The 18660-nt window shown below is 42.4% G+C and overlaps 1 protein-coding gene across 1 annotated transcript in view; it reads right to left on the bottom strand.

Annotated features, from left to right (window-relative positions):
• Positions 1 to 14162: 14162 nt before the first annotated feature.
• LOC126215091 (clotting factor C-like) overlaps positions 14163 to 18660 on the bottom strand; it is a 35619-nt gene continuing 31121 nt past the window's right edge. Inside the window, exons 4-6 of the mRNA XM_049941737.1 lie at positions 16546 to 16722; positions 14750 to 14906; positions 14163 to 14645 (exon numbers count right to left, since the gene is read on the bottom strand). Of these exons, the coding sequence (XP_049797694.1) occupies positions 14443 to 14645; positions 14750 to 14906; positions 16546 to 16722 (537 nt within the window). The 3' untranslated portion in view covers positions 14163 to 14442. The remainder of the gene's footprint in view (positions 14646 to 14749; positions 14907 to 16545; positions 16723 to 18660) is intronic.

The raw sequence follows: 18660 nt of genomic DNA, 5'->3' as shown, positions 1-18660 counted from the left end.
AAATGGCATCCACGTCTCATCCATTGTCACAACCGACGAAAAGAAAGTCCCATTCGTGCTGTCGTTGCGCGTCAACATTGCTCGGCAACATGCCACACGGGCAGCCGTGTGGTCGTCCGTCAACATTCGTGGCACCCACCTGGATGACACTTTTCGCATTTTCAGGTCGTCATGCAGGATTGTGTGCACAGAACTCACAGAAATGCCAACTCTGGAGGCGATCTGTTCAACAGTCATTCGGCGATCCCCCAAAACAATTGTCTCCACTTTCTCGATGATGTCGTCAGACCGGCTCGTGCGAGCCCGAGGTTGTTTCGGTTTGTTCTCACACGGTGTTCTGCCTTCATTAAACTGTCGCACCCACGAACGCACTTTCGACACATCCATAACTCCATCACCACATGTCTCCTTCAACTGTCGATGAATTTCAATTGGTTTCACACCACGCAAATTCAGGAAACGAATGATTGCACTCTGTTGAAGTAAGGAAAACGTCGCCATTTTAAGTATTTAAAACAGTTCCAGAGGCCAGTCTTGCTGTGAGAATAATTTTCTCTACAACAGCATGAGAACAATCACCTCCACATTGATGATGATGATGAGATCCCATACTCCGAGGAGCATAGGGGGACGATGCGGGAGAGCCGCACCAACGTACTAGGCAAAGTCCAAGCGGAGGTGGTTTGCCATTACCTTCCTCTGACTGTAATGGGAATGAATGATGATGATGAAGACCTCCACATTAGCTAAGGCCAATTCGACAAGTCAGGTAATACTTAACGTTGCACCAAGTTCAGCAGGAATAACATTTTAATGTTAGCCTGCACACATGCCAAACAAGGAATGCTCCACAGTTATGGCGACTAGTGACTCGAAGAGCAGTCTGATGAAGAAAACAAGTAATGCTGTCTAAATATCGTGCATGAAAGACGCTACAGCGAAAAATTCGAAGCCTCAAGACGTCAATATTAATTCCTCAAAACAGAATGACACATCAGCCATATCTACCAGAGAACAGCACATGTGAAAACTGATTTATGCAATCATTAGTTGCTATCAAAGTATGTCATGCTTTTCCCTCCTTCCATTGTATATTTCTTATGACATACGAATACAGAACTATATGATGGGCCTTCAATAAGTAACACATCACAATTCTTTTCTGAAAGGAGGTTGGTTATATTCGAGACACCAGTGCACCATTTTATTCCCCACTCTTCAGGCTAAAACCCCTATTTTTCAACATCATATGGTCTTACGCCACCTTACAGGGACGGTCTATATGCCCACGTGGTACCACTCTACCAGTCGATGTCAGAGCCAATGTCTTGTTGCTCAATCACCTCCACATCATCCACATAGTGATTCCTGTGGAGTGCATCCTTCATTGGGCTAAACAGATGAAAGGTGCGATATCCGGACTGTAGGGTGGAAAGGACGGTCCAATGAAGCTTTATGATGATTTTTGACAAAAAAAACTGTCGTCATCAAACTTGTAAATGCGCAAACAATTCCTCACAGTTGGCCCTTTTTTGCTCTTTATGGTCTCCTGTTAGGTAGCAAGGAACCCAGCAGGCAGACAACTTTTAGTACCCCAACTGGTGGACAGATGTTCTCCACTACCAACACAGACGTTAAATGGTTCAAATGGCTCTGAGCACTATGGGACTCAACTGCTTAGGTCATTAGTCCCCTAGAACTTAGAACTAGTTAAACCTAACTAACCTAAGGACATCACAAACATCCATGCCCGAGGCGGGATTCGAACCTGCGACCGTAGCGGTCTTGCGGTTCCAGACTGCAGCGCCTTTAACCGCACGGCCACTTCGGCCGGCCACAGACGTTATAACGATATGTTTACGTAATGTGTATACATAAACATACAGTTATAAATGTCCCCGTTCGTAGTCTCTAATTATAACAATATGTTTACTTTTGTGCTGTAACATATAGCTATAATCAGCGGTGGAAACATATTTGCGAGCGCCGACCGTGTGCGGCTGTTTCTTGTTGGATCGTCTGATCAGTCGGAAGTTGCATTGCAGAGGAGAGTAAATGCCTATTCAAAATATAATTATTTTGGATAGCTCAACATGAATTTCCTAAGGGACCGTAGTTTATCATGCATTTACCAGTAGAGTATGGCGCGGAGAAAATATTTCGCCGCATACAATTTCCGTCCGAACTCGACGAAATAATTCGTGACTGTGAACTCTCTATTTGGCAGAAACATATAGAAAATTAAATAATTTCATGAAGAAGTGAGACATAGATTCTATAGTAAATGAATAGTCCATACACCAGTTCCATTTAACTCTAAATTTATGGCAAGTAATAGACAAACTTACACTGCAATGACGGATTTAACATGGATGCCGTTTTGACTGGCACTTCTCTTAATGAAAACAATTCCTTTGACGTTTTCACATACACGTCGCACAATAAATCTACTGCTAGGCACTTTTAGTATTACACATTTACTTTACACTAGAACAATATTAATTTTGACAATAATAATACGGCGGCAAGACATGCGCGTCCGACACAAGTTACAGGAGACAAGAGAAGAATGAGTAACTGTTCATCGAGAATATCTCGTACATCTAAACAAAATGTGTAAAAGTGTTCTTCTTCTGTCCGTTTTTCGCGCCGCGGTTTTCAAAGTCAATAACTCACTGCATCTCTGACGGCGCTTCGACAATAAACAAGTTACGTCACAGGTCGTTCACCTCTTACATTCTCGCAACATTATTTGCTAACTGTAGCTGTTGCCGAGCGAGTGCTCGATTAATGAATGATTTAAAATGATAAGACAATCACATAATGTTACAACGTCCAATTGAGCAGTGAAGTGAGTGTGATCCGTTGACCACCTCAAATGAGTGTGTGTGCATTCCAGCATTGCAGGACTCTCAGGTGTGTGCAACCAGCCGGTACGCAGGAGACTGGTCATCCCGCAAACGCCTATGAAACTCCATGGTAGCTGTCTGCTTGGAACACACCTCCTTTACTGACCCTTTGTTGCTCTACGTATGGCGCAGCCACATGTCAGAACTTCATGAAACTGTATAGATAATTCCACGATGTTGTTGTTGTTGTGGTCTTCAGTCCTGAGACTGGTTTGATGCAGCTCTCCATGCTACCCTATCCTGTGCAAGTTTCTTTATCTCCCAGTACCTACTGCAACCTACATCCTTCTGAATCTGCTTAGTGTATTCATCTCTTGGTCTCCCCCTACGATTTTTACGCTCCACGCTGCCCTCCAATACTAAATTCATGATCGCTTGATGCCTCAGAATATGCCCTAGCAACCGATCCCTTCTTCTAGTCAAGTTGGGCCAAAAATTTCTCGTCTCTCCAGTTCTATTCAAAACCTCCTCATTAGTTATGTGGTATACCCATCTAATCTTCAGCATTCTTCTGTCGCACCACATTTCGAAAGCTTCTTTTCTCTTCTTGTCTAAACTATTTATCGTCCACGTTTTACTTCTATACATGGCTACACTCCATACACATACTTTCAGAAAAGACTTCCTCACACTTAAATCTACACTCGATGTTAACAAATTTCTCTTCTTCAGAAGAGAAATTTGCCATTACCAGTCTACATTTTCTATCCTCTCCAACCATCATCAGTTATTTTGCTCCCCAAATAGCGAAACTCATTTACTACTTTAAGCGTCTCATTTCCTAAACTAATTCCCGCAGCATCACCCGATTTAATTCGACTACATTCCATTATCTTCGTTCTGCTTTTGTTGTTGTTCATCTTATAGCCTCCATTCCGTTCAGCTGCTCTTCCAGGTCCTTTACTGTCTCTGACAGAATTACAATGTCATCGGCGAACCTTAGAATTTTTATTTCTTCTCCATGAATTTTAATACCTACTCCGAATTTTTCTTTTGTTTCCTTTACCGGTACTGCTTGCTCAATATACAACAGATTGAATAACATCGGGGATAGGCTACAGCCCTGTCACACTCCCTTCCCAACCACTGCTTCTCTTTCATGCCCCTCCACTCTTACAACTGCCATGTGGTTTCTGTACAAATTGTAAATAACCTTTCGCTCCCTGTATTTTACCCCTGCCACCTTCAGAATTTGAAAGAGAGTATTCCAGTCAACATTGTCAAAAGCTTTCTCTAAGACTACAAATGCTAGAAACGTAGGTTTGCCTTTCCTTAATCTATTTTCTAAGATTATTCGTAGGGTCAGTATTGCCTCACGTGTTCCAACATTTCTACGGGATCCAAACTGATCGTCCCCGAGGTCGGCTTCTACCAGTTTTTCCATTCGTCTGTAAAGAATTCGTGTTAGTATTTTGCATCCGTGGCTTATTAAACTGATTGTCCGGTAATTTTCACATCTGTCAACACCTGCTTTTTTTGGGATTGGAATTATTATATTCTTTTTGAAGTCTGAGGGTATTTCACCTGTCTCATACATCTTAAAAAAGATAATATGTTAATAAATTTAATTAATAAGCAGTCTTATCCTAGTAATTAATGAATTATCTGGAATTGGTTACTTGTTTAAACTAGTTACCAAATGAAATTTTAGAGATTAGTAGAGATGGGTCGTTCGCGAACTAACTGGTCCAAAGGAACGGTTCACCAAGATGAATGGAAGGAGCGAGGAAAGAATTCTAAGGAACGGTCTTTCAAAGTTCACTTCGGTCGAAGCCTTCTACTTACAGTTCCCGGGAACGGGAAACGGTCGGTCTCGTTCCCGCAACGGCACGTCGGCCGTTCTCGTTCCAGACTCGTTCACGTTCCCGCCTGTCTCGGTCTCGGTCTCGGTCTCGGTCTCGTTCAGCCGGACTCGTCCTTCTTCGGGTGGCCACTCGTCGCAGTTCCACTGCCGACTGCTCATAGTTCAGTATCGAATTGTTCGTTTCGTTCGCTGCGCACGCCCATTCTAGATCTGTTTCAAGCCTTTTTTGAACTCTGGACTTCTGGTTCTTTTGGTGTGCTATTCAGCGTCCACGACCGGCAATTAAAAAGTATTTTATAATTACGCGAATTACATAAGAATTACGTGGCATGTAATACATATATGTTTCCAGGTAGTAAAAGAGCGTATCAACTTATTTCAGTATCTCGATAAATAGCAGAAGACATAAAAAGGCAATTTTTTTTGTTATTACACATGCAAACGAAGTCGGCACGGCACACACGAGTGGCCATTTTCAGTCTTTTTTTTAACCAAGTTAAAACAGCATGTTCGTTGTTGTTGAAGGCAGGCCGACTTACAACCGAATGAAGCCCGCGTTCTGCAGTCGAGTGTCTGGTGTCACATTTTATAAAGAGAATACGATAACTCCTACAACATTATTTCAGTGGTACAGGGTGGCGCACGAAAAATTGGCCCCATGTACTAGACTGCTGACTGTCGCCCACCAATCGTCATCTGTTGTTTCGAAATTGTTGTTTGCATTAGCTTATTTGTTTTTTCTAATGCCTAATAATTACGTACATATTTATCTATTCTGCTCGTAGTGGTCAGCAAACCGTGCGTAATTAGCGAGCAGTCTGTACTTGGGGCCGGTTTTTCGTGAGCCGCCTTGTATTATTTCACTGTGATCGGGTACATAACGCTACAGTTGTCTAAACGAGAGGTATTGCCAAGGGCACGACCAATTTCCTCCCCATTGTTGTTGTGGTCTTCAGTCCTGAGACTGGTTTGATGCAGCTCTCCATGCTACTCTATCCTGATGCCTCCACGATGCCTCCCCATACTTGATGCAATCTGAGCTTGTGCTCCGTCTCTTATGACCTCGATGTTGAAGGGACGTTAAACCTATTCTTCCTTCCATCCTTCCCCCATGGTTAATATGTGCAGTGGCATCGACCTGGGACTGGCGTATGTCAACCTTCCACCCCCCCCCACCCCGTCCCTTTCCTTGACCCAGAAGTTTGGCCGTTAAAGATGTTCGGCTTTCCTGGGGAGGTTAAATACGTACTTGTAATGGCAGGTGAATGTGACGAAAATTACTGTCTTAAATTACTGTCAACAAAGAGGATTATATACACTCCTGGAAATGGAAAAAAGAACACATTGACACCGGTGTGTCAGACCCACCATACTTTCTCCGGACACTGCGAGAGGGCTGTACAAGCAATGATCACACGCACGGCACAGCGGACACACCAGGAACCGCGGTGTTGGCCGTCGAATGGCGCTAGCTGCGCAGCATTTGTGCACCGCCGCCGTCAGTGTCAGCCAGTTTGCCGTGGCATACGGAGCTCCATCGCAGTCTTTAACACTGGTAGCATGCCGCGGCAGCGTGGACGTGAACCGTATGTGCAGTTCACGGACTTTGAGCGAGGGCGTATAGTGGGCATGCGGGAGGCCGGGTGGACGTACCGCCGAATTGCTCGACACGTGGGGCGCGAGGTCTCCACAGTACATCGATGTTGTCGCCAGTGGTCGGCGGAAGGTGCACGTGCCCGTCGACCTGGGACCGGACCGCAGCGACGCACGGATGCACGCCAAGACCGTAGGATCCTACGCAGTGCCGTAGGGGACCGCACCGCCACTTCCCAGCAAATTAGGGACACTGTTGCTCCTGGGGTATCGGCGAGGACCATTCGCAACCGTCTCCATGAAGCTGGGCTACGGTCCCGCACACCGTTAGGCCGTCTTCCGCTCACGCCCCAACATCGTGCAGCCCGCCTCCAGTGGTGTCGCGACAGGCGTGAATGGAGGGACGAATGGAGACGTGTCGTCTTCAGCGATGAGAGTCGCTTCTGCCTTGGTGCCAATGATGGTCGTATGCGTGTTTGGCGCCGTGCAGGTGAGCGCCACAATCAGGACTGCATACGACCGAGGCACACAGTGCCAACACCCGGCATCATGCTGTGGGGAGCGATCTCCTACACTGGCCGTACACCACTGGTGATCGTCGAGGGGACACTGAATAGTGCACGGTACATCCAAACCGTCATCGAACCCATCGTTCTACCATTCCTAGACCGGCAAGGGAACTTGCTGTTCCAACAGGACAATGCACGTCCGCATGTATCCCGTGCCATCCAACGTGCTCTAGAAGGTGTAAGTCAACTACCCTGGCCAGCAAGATCTCCGGATCTGTCCCCCATTGAGCATGTTTGGGACTGGATGAAGCGTCGTCTCACGCGGTCTGCACGTCCAGCACGAACGCTGGTCCAACTGAGGCGCCAGGTGGAAATGGCATGGCAAGCCGTTCCACAGGACTACATCCAGCATCTCTACGATCGTCTCCATGGGAGAATAGCAGCCTGCGTTGCTGCGAAAGGTGGATATACACTGTACTAGTGCCGACATTGTGCATGCTCTGTTGCCTGTGTCTATGTGCCTGTGGTTCTGTCAGTGTGATCATGTGATGTATCTGACCCCAGGAATGTGTCAATGAAGTTTCCCCTTCCTGGGACAATGAATTCACGGTGTTCTTATTTCAATTTCCAGGAGTGTATTTAGGTGTGGCCAAAAAGGAAATTCTCCAAAGAATTGCATAAAAAAATTACAATACTAGCAAATACAAAAGAATAGATGGACCGGAAGTTGTTTCCTAAATCAGTACAATGGCGAACTGGAACAACACTTGTAAGGTAACACATTGGTGTACATGTTTTCAGGCGAATTTCCGTCACAAGCTGCGTGTTTTTGTCCGCTCAATGTGCAGATAATTTCTTTACAGCATTCAAACGAAATGTAATTCAAGTAAATGTTTCAAGAGAACTACGTAGGAAAAGATGGGAGGGGGATATTATTTTCCAAATGACACTCAATGTTTACAACATGCAGTGGGCAGAGAAAGACGATCTGTATCAGACAGGAGTATTGCCATGTGTCTCGGGATAAGGCAGAGAGAACATGAACTGCTGGCGAGAGTGACATCTATGAGTGAGTGTCATAAAAGTTGAAACGAGTCAAGAGATTTTTAAATGTAAAGTGGCATGTTGCATTTTTAGAAAATACCTTGTGATTTTTAAAAAGCCTAATTATTGTTTGATTTTAAGTAAGTAACGATTATTTTAATAATTTACTGTCATGATTGTTGTTGTTGTTGTGGTCTTCAGTCCTGAGACTGGTTTGATGCAGCTCTCCATGCTACTCTATCCTGTGCAAGCTTTTTCATCTCCCAGTACCTACTGCAACACATACACTAAAGCTGCATGCCCTCGGGAAAAATTACGGCTGTAGTTTCCCCTTGCTTTCAGCCGTTCGCAGTACCAGCACAGCAAGGCCGTTTTGGTTATTGTTACAAGGCCACATCAGTCAATCATCCAGACTGTTGCCCTTGCAACTACTGAAAAGGCTGCTGCCCCTCTTCAGGAACCACACGTTTGTCTGGCCTCTCAACAGATACCCCTCCGTTGTGGTTGCACCTACGGTACGGCTATCTGTATCGCTGAGGCACGCAAGCCTCCCCACCAACTTCAAGGTCCATCGTTCATGGGGGGGACTTTCATGATATGAGGTTGAAATGTTCTATCTTGTTCTGGGATAATAATGAAAAACGATCTGTGACGTTATGGACATGTATTATAAAAGGGTTTTGTGTTGAGATTTTGAATCCTCTGTTATGCCAGTCCCGCCTGGATATCCCCACCCCCCAAATTCTGTAAGTACCTCCAGATCCTCGAGCGTCATGCACTCCGCCTCGCCTTCCATATACGCCTCCAGTCCCCCACGTGGATCCTCTATGACGTCATTCCTTTCCCCCATCTGCTCCTATTCCTCGAACATATCCGCATACTCTACACCTCCTGCCGCCTTGATCCCCCTCAACCCCTGGTTGCTCCTCTCCAACCCCTGCCCCCTGCCGTGCCTTCACTGTTGTGTCCCCCCACCCTCCATCTCTACACCCTTCATCTCCTTCCCAGAGGTGGCTTCCATCAACTCCCCCTCCCGGATGATGCCCTCTCTCCCTCCATTTATCCCTCCTATCAACTCTGGTCCTCACTCCCCCTCCTTTCCTCTGTCCTTTCCCCGCACTCTCTCTTCTCCCCCCTTCCATTCTGTTTTCTCCCCACCTAACCTCTCTCTGTCTTCCCTCTCCCCCCCCCCAAGTCCTTTTGCATTCCCCTCCTCTGCGTTTCTCCATTCCCTGTCGCTTCTGCCCAGCCTCCCCCCCCCCTCTTATGGGTCCTCGTCCTCCATCGGCTCCTTCCCCCTCCACCCTCCCCCCTTTTCTTTCCCATCATCTGACCCGTTTCCGCTGTCTGCCTCCCCCAGCTGTGGTGTGTGATATTTGTGCCAACTTTTTAGTGCAGTGTTCAACTGAGTGTTCAGTGTTGTGCGTTTCTCCAAAGTGTTGCGAAAAGAAATCGTGCTTGCGCCAGGTGTGAATTTTATATCTCTTGCAAACAGAAACCAGACTGTCGCCGTGTTGTTTAATTGTCTGTCTATTATTTTACCTGTCTGCTCCCTGTGTATTTTATTAACATCATCAACGCTTTTTTTTATGTTTTAAGTTCCACAATTTTCCGCCGTTTTACCATTTAAGTCACCAATTTTATCTCCTGCTTTTATTATTTATCATCTTCACCTTTTTGAAACAAAGTCTGTAGGCTGCAGAGCAGCGTACTAAGCTGCTGCTAGCCCGCCCCCTTCAGGGGAGAGTCGAAACTCAATAAAGTAAAAAAAAAATTATAATTGTAATTATTCTTTGATTTCAAGTTGTTGTTGTTGTGGTCTTCAGTCCTGAGACTGGTTTGATGCAGCTCTCCATGCTGCCCTATCCTGTGCAAGCTTCTTCATCTCCCAGTACTTACTGCAACCTACATCCTTCTGAATCTGCTTAGTGTATTCATCTCTTGGTCTCCCTCTATGATTTTTACCCTCCATGCTGCCCTCCAATGCTAAATTTGTGATCCCTTGATGCCTCAGAACATGTCCTACCAACCGGTCCCTTCTTCTTGTCAAGTTGTGCCAAAAACTCCTCTTTTCCCCTGTTCTATTCAATACCTCCTTATTAGTTATGTGAACTACACAAGTAAGTAACAATTATTTTAATAATTAATTATCGTAATATGAGATTGAAATGTTCTTTCTTGTTCTGGAATAATAATGGAAAACGGTCTGTGAGCTAATGGTCATGAAAAGGGTTTTGTGTTGTAATTTTGAAGAGGAAATAGCACTGAGTTTGATAAATGTTTCTAGAGATAGTAAATAAAAAGTGAATGAACAGTAATTAAGCGGATGTCAAAATATAATGTAGGTAAGATTTCTATCTTTTCCTTTATTCAGACTGCAGCTAACTGCCGTTTATTTAAAAATTCACTTACAGCTTTAAATGATGGAAGTAATTAATTGCAAACCAGACTGATGGAAGTAATTAAATGCAAACGACATTGATGGAAGTAATTAGTTGCAATTCGGACACACTGTGCACATACTTGTGGACCAATTTCGACTTTATTCTCAGAAAGCAGCGTGATTTTGCACCTATTCACCAAATAGGCAAAGTAAAAATCCAATTCATGGCCGTTTGTTTGAAGTTTTGACTTGTATTGTGGCAGTGACGATCAGTCGATGGTAGTTCTGAGCACCCGGCGTATGTCACGGAAAATGACAGACAACTTTCAACAATGTAGATATACAGGGTGGTCCACTGATCGTGACTGGGCCAAATATCTCACGAAATAAGCGTCAAACGAAATTACTGTAAAGAACGAAACTTGTCTAGCTTGAAGGGGGAAACCAGATGGAGCTATGGTTGGCCCGCTAGATGGCACTGCCATAGGTCAAACGGATATCAACTGCGGTTTTTTTTAATAGGAACCCCCATTTTTATTACTAATTCGTGTAGTATGCAAAGAAATATGAATGTTTTTGTTGGACCATTTTTTTCGCTTTGTGATAGATGCCACTAATAGTCACAAACATATGGCTCACAATTTTAGACAAACAGTTGGTAACAGGTAGGTTTTTTAAATTAAAATACAGAACGTAGGTACGTTTGAACTTTTATTTCGGTTGTTCCAATGTGTTACATGTACCTTTGTGAACTTATCATTTCTGAGAACGCATGCCGTTACAGCGTGATTACCTTTAAATACCACATTAATGCAATAAATGCTCAAAATGATGTCCGTCAACCTTAATGCATTTGGCAATACGTGTAACGACATTCCTCTCAACAGCGAGTATTTCGCCTTGCGTTATGTTCGCACATGTATTGACAATGCGCTGACGCATGTTGTCAGGCGCTGTCGGTGGATCACGACAGCAAATATCCTTCAACTTTCCCCACAGAAAGAAATCCGGTGACGTCAGATCCGGTGAACGTGCGGGCCATGGTATGGTGCTTTGATGACCAATCCACCTGTCATGAAATATGCTATTCCATACCGCTTCAAGCGAACGCGAACTATGTGCCGGACATCCATCAGGTTGGAAGTACATCGCCATTCTGTCATGCAGTGAAACATCTTGTAGTAACATCGGTAGAATATTACGTAGGAAATCAGCATACATTGCACCATTTAAATTGCCGTCGATAAAATGGGGGCCAATTATCCTTCATCCCATAATGCCGCCCCATGCATTAACCCACCAAGGTCGCTGATGTTCCACTTGTCGCAGCCATCGTGGATTTTCCGTTGCCCAACAGTGCATATTATGTCGATTTACGTTACCACCGTTGGTGAATGACGCTTCGACGCTAAATAGAACGCGTGCAAAATATCTGTCATCGTCCCGTAATTTCTCTTGTGCCCAGTGGCAGACCTGTACACGACATTCAAAGTCGTCGCCATGCAATTCCTGGTGCTTAAAAATATGGTACGGGTGCAATCGATGTTGACGTAGTATTCTCGACACTGACATTTTTTGAGATTCCCGATTCTCGCGCAATTTGTCTGCTACTGATGTGCGGATTAGCCGCGACAGCAGCTAAAACACCTACTTGGACATCATTATTTGTTGCAGGTCATGGTTGGCATTTCATGTGTGGCTGAACACTTCCTGTTTCCTTAAATAACGTAACTATCCGGCGAACGGTCCGCACAGTTGGATGATGTCGTCCAGGATACCGCCGATCTGCATACATAGCACACGCCCGTTGGGCATTTTGATCACAATAGCCATACATCAATACGATATCGACCTTTTCCGCAAATGGTAAACGGTCCATTAACACGGGTAATGTATCACGAAGCACTGGTAGAATCTTACATGATACCAGGTACTTATACGTTTGTGACTATTACAGCGCCATCTATCACAAAGCGAAAACAGTGGCCCAACTAAAACATTCATATTTCTTTACGTACTACACGAGTATGTAATAAAAAATGGGGGTCCCTATTTTAAAATACGCAGTTGATATCCGTTTGACCTATGGCAGCGCCGTCTAGTGAGTCAACCATAGCACCATCTTGGTTTCCCCCTTAAAGGTAGACGAGTTTTGTTCATTGTAGTTTTTTCGTTTGATGCTTATTTCGTCAGTGGACCAACCTGTATATTTTTTCTGCAATCTGCGGCCTACACTTGTTACACAAGTAAATCACCCCAAAAATTTTAAAAGCATAAGAGTAATTATAGTGAAACACAGCACTTAACTTCATTGCTCATTATCATACCAATAGCAAACTCGCCTTATTTGCTGTTGGATACAGGTTTAAACCCAGTACCATGGCGATCGAATACTAAATAATTTACTACGCCTTCTCTAAGACTTGGTTCTCCTGATGGATAAAATCCGATAAACATGCTCTTTCTGTGATCTAACACACAAGTGAGTTATGGATTATTTATTTAGTGCCATAGCGCAAATCCGTATGACATTACCCTTTTAAATGAAGGAATAAACTGTATACCCAGGTGTGTTGAAACTATGTCTAAGCCATGAGCAACCTTTAGAGGCAGTGACCACCATATCATAATTATTCAACAGGATTTTAAAACTTGTCAGCTGTCATGTAGTAATAACTCTGTAACTGGTATGAGATCAGCAAAATATGCAACATTTTAGAACCATGTTGTAAATTTATATTATGTATTCTTCTACAAATAAGTGTCACCAGCTACAACACCCTTCAGTGTGTATATTATGCAGTTGTACACTCTTACCCCCGGTATGGGATTATTTTCTGGGAAAATTCTGGAGATGCCATCAAAACATTCAAAATTCAAAAAAAAAATTATAAGAATAATGGAAGGGGCAGATAATTGCAAATCATGTAGAACATTGTTTCAAAAAAGGATGATCCTGCCACTTCCTTTCATATATATATATATATATATATATATATATATATATATATATATATATATATATGTGTGTGTGTGTGTGTGTGTGTGTGTGTGTGTGTGTGTGTGTGATGAGTGGTCTTTTTGTATGTAAGTTTTTCTTTAAACTATATATATACACTAACTATATATATATACACTTTAAAATAATTATAATGTATTTAAAGAAAAACTTACCTACAAAAAGACCACTCATCACTCAAAATTACACAATACACAGCTATGATACAAGACAAAAATTTGATGTACATGTTCAAAGCGCCAACACAAAGTTATTTCAAAATGGCCTTATCCATCCTAGTATCAAACTATACAATGCCTTACCAGATACCATTAAACACATACAAAACATTGGTCACTTCAAATCCAAACTGAAGTTGTACTTGGTTGATCACTGCTTCTACACTGTAAATGAATACCTACAAAACTAAATTTTTCTGTGTTAACCCAATGTAGTCTCATTCAGAAGAACATTTGTATTTTATCTCTCTGTATATAGCGTAACAACATTTATTTAAGTATTCATCATTAATTGATATATTAATGTGTGTTATTATGTACGAAGGTATATTATATGTAAAACTGTCAATATTAACATAAAACTCCAAATATCTCTTGCATATTGTGCAGCTGTAGATGAAAATGGATCAATAAATCAAATCAAAAATCACAAGTATGTTCATTCAGACATGTCATGTAAATTGTTACTTCAATTAATATGTTTCACAAAGGTTCAAATACTTGAAATGCATACTGTTTAGAATTATTTCCCAATGTAAATTACGTTTGAGAGACATTTCGGTTCTACAAAGAAAGAAGAAGCTTCTCTTCTGTACATTACTTCTGCCACCTTTACATACCACCTCCTCGTTTTTCTTTAAATATGGCCGTTTTCAGCAACACCAGCTTGACCTCTCATAAAATTACTTTCTATTGCATGGGTGCAATTTATTATTTCTATAACAAAAGTCTGTTTTTACATAGACACATTTTTAAGATATCTCTTTTTAATGTCAAATAAAGCCTACAAATTCCTTCTGGAAAAATGTATTGGATTTTTTAGGAAGACACTTTATTATAGCTTAAACCCCCCGCCCCTCCTGATCAAACTCTCACAAGCTTATTTACATTAAGTGGAATCCAGAATAATAAAAGTTCTTATATGTATAATTATAGTACATGTTTCATAATGTCACTGTCTTTTTAATATTTGTCATAGTATGTCTTGAGCCAATTCAGATGACTATTCACTCTCGTGAAAAGAACCGGGTAACTGGAACACGGTTTCACTCCTCTTGATGGGCCTAAACTTACTATTCCCTGAATGAACCACTGCTTTGTTGTGGCTGTTACCTCCTGCTCGAACAACAAGCCACCACCGCCATCACCTGCACAAAGTGCAGTACCTGTAAAGAACACCATTTTTTTAAGAAAACGACAGAGAGTGGTAATTTCCTTGAACTGCAGATTCATATTCATTTTATTTATGAAACAATGTTTAAATACTCACCATTTCTAAATCCTGCACAAAATTTGTCAGAAGCAAATAAAGGTCTTACAGACTGGGGAAGTAGTTCGTAACACTGGCTGAACTCGATAAATGGCAATTTGGTCATTATCAGTACATCACTTGGTTCTGGACTTTCATTGTAATCCCAGTGGGCAATCTTAAAATGACAGATGACAGAGATTTTATTATATTTGTATCACCCTTTCAAGAATGACTTATTTCTTGAATAACTAACAAAAGATAAGAAAGCTTTCACATAAATTACGTGCAGTATCAGACAAGTCACCCAAACTTAGACAAAAACTTAAAAATATGCATCAACAATTCAGACAATTAGTTTACCCAGACAAAACTGAAGTGAACACCTACAAACATATTAGACTTGAATGCTCAGTGGAGTTCCAGTTGCTACGCATCTCAACAGCAATGACTTTGACTGTGGGGGTGTTGTCCAGTCATTCTGTTAAGCAATATACTGTACATCTAAGATTAAGAAGAAGAGAAGAAATATTGATGTTCCACATCCGATCAATGATGACATTTTTAGGAACTGAGCCAGATCTCGGATTGACATATGATGAGACAGAAAAGGGGTTCTGCGACTTTCATAGGAACCATCAGGGCATTTCTCATCAAAGTAGTCCACAGAAAACCTAAATCGAAAAGGTGTGTGTGTGTGTGTGTGTGTGTGTGTGTGTGTGTGTGTGTGTGTCATGCGATGCATATGTTTGTTTCTCTAGAACACTCAGAAGCAAGTTTATTGGTGCCCGTGCTAAAATAGACAGACAATTGTGGTTAAGGCATTAAAAGCAAAAATGCCTCAAATAAAATGTCATTTTAAGATTAGAACCATTTTCTTCCATTTACATTCACCAGCCAGTCACATCTAGTCATGAAGAATGTAAAATCTATAACTTTTTCAGTGCTAAACACATTAAAACCTTCTCCATAATAGGTTAGGGACGCAAGTCCTACATCTTACAAAAAGATAATTTTTACCACATTTTCGCCCGCATCTCGTGGTCGTGCGGTAGCGTTCTCGCTTCCCACGCCCGGGTTCCCAGGTTCGATTCCCGGCAGGGTCAGGGATTTTCTCTGCCTCTTGATGGCTGGGTGTTGTGTGCTGTCCTTAGGTTAGTTAGGTTTAAGTAGTTCTACGTTTTAGGGGACTGATGACCATAGATGTTAAGTCCCATAGTGCTCAGAGCCATTTGAACCATTTTACCACATTTTCCCTATTTTCAGCTGAAGCAGAGTTCAGATCAACTAGTAAACTGACCTCTGCGAACTGTGCCCTGTCTCAGGTACCTCGTTATGTCTCAGTGACCAGGATGTTATTTTCATTCTTATTTTATCTTTTTGTGTGTCAGTCCTGTCCCAAGTGTTATTTCTTCAGCAATTTCAAATGACAAACTTCCCTTCTATGTTAAATGCTTAATGTACGAGCACCATTTTAAAGAAATTAAATAAGGAAAGTCAGGTATTGATGCAGTGATCAGTATACAAACATGAAGATGAAACATCACACACGACAAAAATAATAATGTTCCAAAAGATGAGTACATTATCAACAAAACTGAACAAATGTTCGAATTTCTAGAAAAAAGTGTGTTGCATATACATACTCATACACTGGTGAGTTTGGGTGCATGCCTGAGGACACTTTTAGTTTAAAGTTTAGTAATTGTGCAGTTTTAAGTGTAGTACCATCAAAGAAACATTTCTATGCAAACTAATGGAAAGGAAATAAAGCATGTTAAAAACAAAGACTGAAATCAATAGAAACATATACTCACAGAGCCAAAACTCCCAGAAGACAGTTGTTCTCTCTGATATTTACTTTCAAGATCTAGACCAGCTGGTCTCACAAAATCTGAGATTCTTATTTCATTTTTCAGAACTATTATAGCTATATCATCTGCATAATTTCGTGAAGGTCCTCTATACATATCATGAATCACAATTGACTCCACCTGCAAATTGAACACATATTACGGAATTGTATCGAAGAGGAATGCAATTGAGGAAGCTAACAAATCACGAGACGGGTTTGATGTCAAGTACGTACTTCTAAGCAGTTCAAATGTATAGTACCACCGATAGATAAATATAAAAGTGATAGGGGCACACTTCCCAGCTTTCAGAACTAGCAGTTTCTCCCTTGAAGAGAAGCATAGGTTGTGCACAGTTAAAAAGGAGGGGAAAATCATTCACATGTATCGAGGACAAGGGCCAACAAAAGTGAAAGGGGAGGTGTTGGAGAGAGTAGGTCAGACATGCTACGTTGCTAAGCACTCTGTCAGCTTCAGTCCAGATATGATAAGGACAGATTGACAAGTAATGATAGATTTGGAGAAAGAGAGAGAATAGTGTGACTGAGAATTAAGTCAGAAAAAAATTCATCTTCCTCTTCCCCTTAATCTATCTTTACTTCTCACTCTTTCCTTATCACTCTGCTGACAGGGTGATTGTGTGCCTACCGTATTGAACCTACTCCCTCCAGCACGTCCCCCTTCACCTTTATGGACTCCACACACGGCTCCTGCTTATTGGGAGGCTTGCCCTTCATTTTTCATCCTGCGAAACATATCCACCTCTCGTAACTGATAAGGAACTATTAGTTCTAATGTTAAGTAATGTGTCGCTTTTACTTTTACATCAGCGCTGTTCTGAAAGAAAGTCTCCTCATTATTTCTACATGAATACTTTGTACTAAAAACATACACCATGGCACCGTGAACTATACATCTTGCACTATTTTTCAACATAGTTTCCACTGACATTGAGACATTTGTCTTATCTTGCAATCAGTTTGAAGAAACCGCTTTGGTAAAACTCGGTGCCCAGCGATGCAAGTAATTGTCGCAATGCCCCATCTCAGCATTGGTTTGGAAGGACATCCTGAAAGTCGGCTTTCAATACAGGAAACAACTGAAAGTCCAATTGGGCAACATCAGGACTGCAGACCGGCAAGAAATCTGATTCTGTGTGAGCCTTGCTCTGTGTGGTTTTGCATTGTCATTCAAGAGTCCAACACCTTCACTAAAGGGCTCATCTCTTTCGTTGAATGGCGGACCTGAGTTTGGTGAGGACTGCAGTAGCACCTTTTGTGCCCTAGAACACTGGGGCCATAACTTATCCTGGGTAGGTTTTTTCCTCACTGGTGAACTGGAATGCTTCCACATCGTTGAAGCATCCTTGGATTCAGGGGTAAAGTGGTGCGCCTATGTGTCTCCATGTCTGTGATGATTCTGAATATGAACTTATTTCCCTCTCACGTGTACTGTGCACCAGGTGATGGAGGCTGGCTCCGATTCTTGCACTCTTGGTGATCTGGGATCAGCTTTCTCAGTACACATCTTTCAGACACTTTTTGGTAACCCAACACATCGTGGAGCATATGGTGGGCTTGAGCACAGCCAACAGGCAGCGTGGATGCTTCGCCTGACACTGTTATGTGCATGTCCACTGAAACCATGTCCTTCTACATCTACATCTACGTCTACATGATTACTCTGCAATTCACATTTAAGTGCTTGGCAGAGGGTTCATCGACCCACAATCATACCATCTCTCTACCATTCCACTCCCGAACAGCGCGCGGGAAAAACGAACACCTAAACCTTTCTGTTCGAGCTCTGATTTCTCTTATTTTATTTTGATGATCATTCCTACCTACGTAGGTTGAGCTCAACAAAATATTTTCGCATTCAGAAGAGAATGTTGCTGACTGAAATTTCGTAAATAGATCTCACCATGACGAAAAACGTCTTTGCTTTAATGGCTTCCATCCAATCTCGCGTATCATGTCTGCCACACTCTCTCCCCTATTACGTGATAATACAAAACGAGCTGCCCTTTTTTGCACCCGTTCGATGTCCTCCGTCAATCGCACCTGGTAAGGATCCCAC

Source organism: Schistocerca nitens, chromosome 12 (genome assembly GCF_023898315.1).
Source record: "Schistocerca nitens isolate TAMUIC-IGC-003100 chromosome 12, iqSchNite1.1, whole genome shotgun sequence".
Classification (NCBI taxonomy): Eukaryota; Metazoa; Arthropoda; class Insecta; order Orthoptera; family Acrididae; genus Schistocerca; species Schistocerca nitens.
Note: the sequence above shows the minus strand (reverse complement) of the source record. Positions and strands in the feature narration are given on the sequence as shown.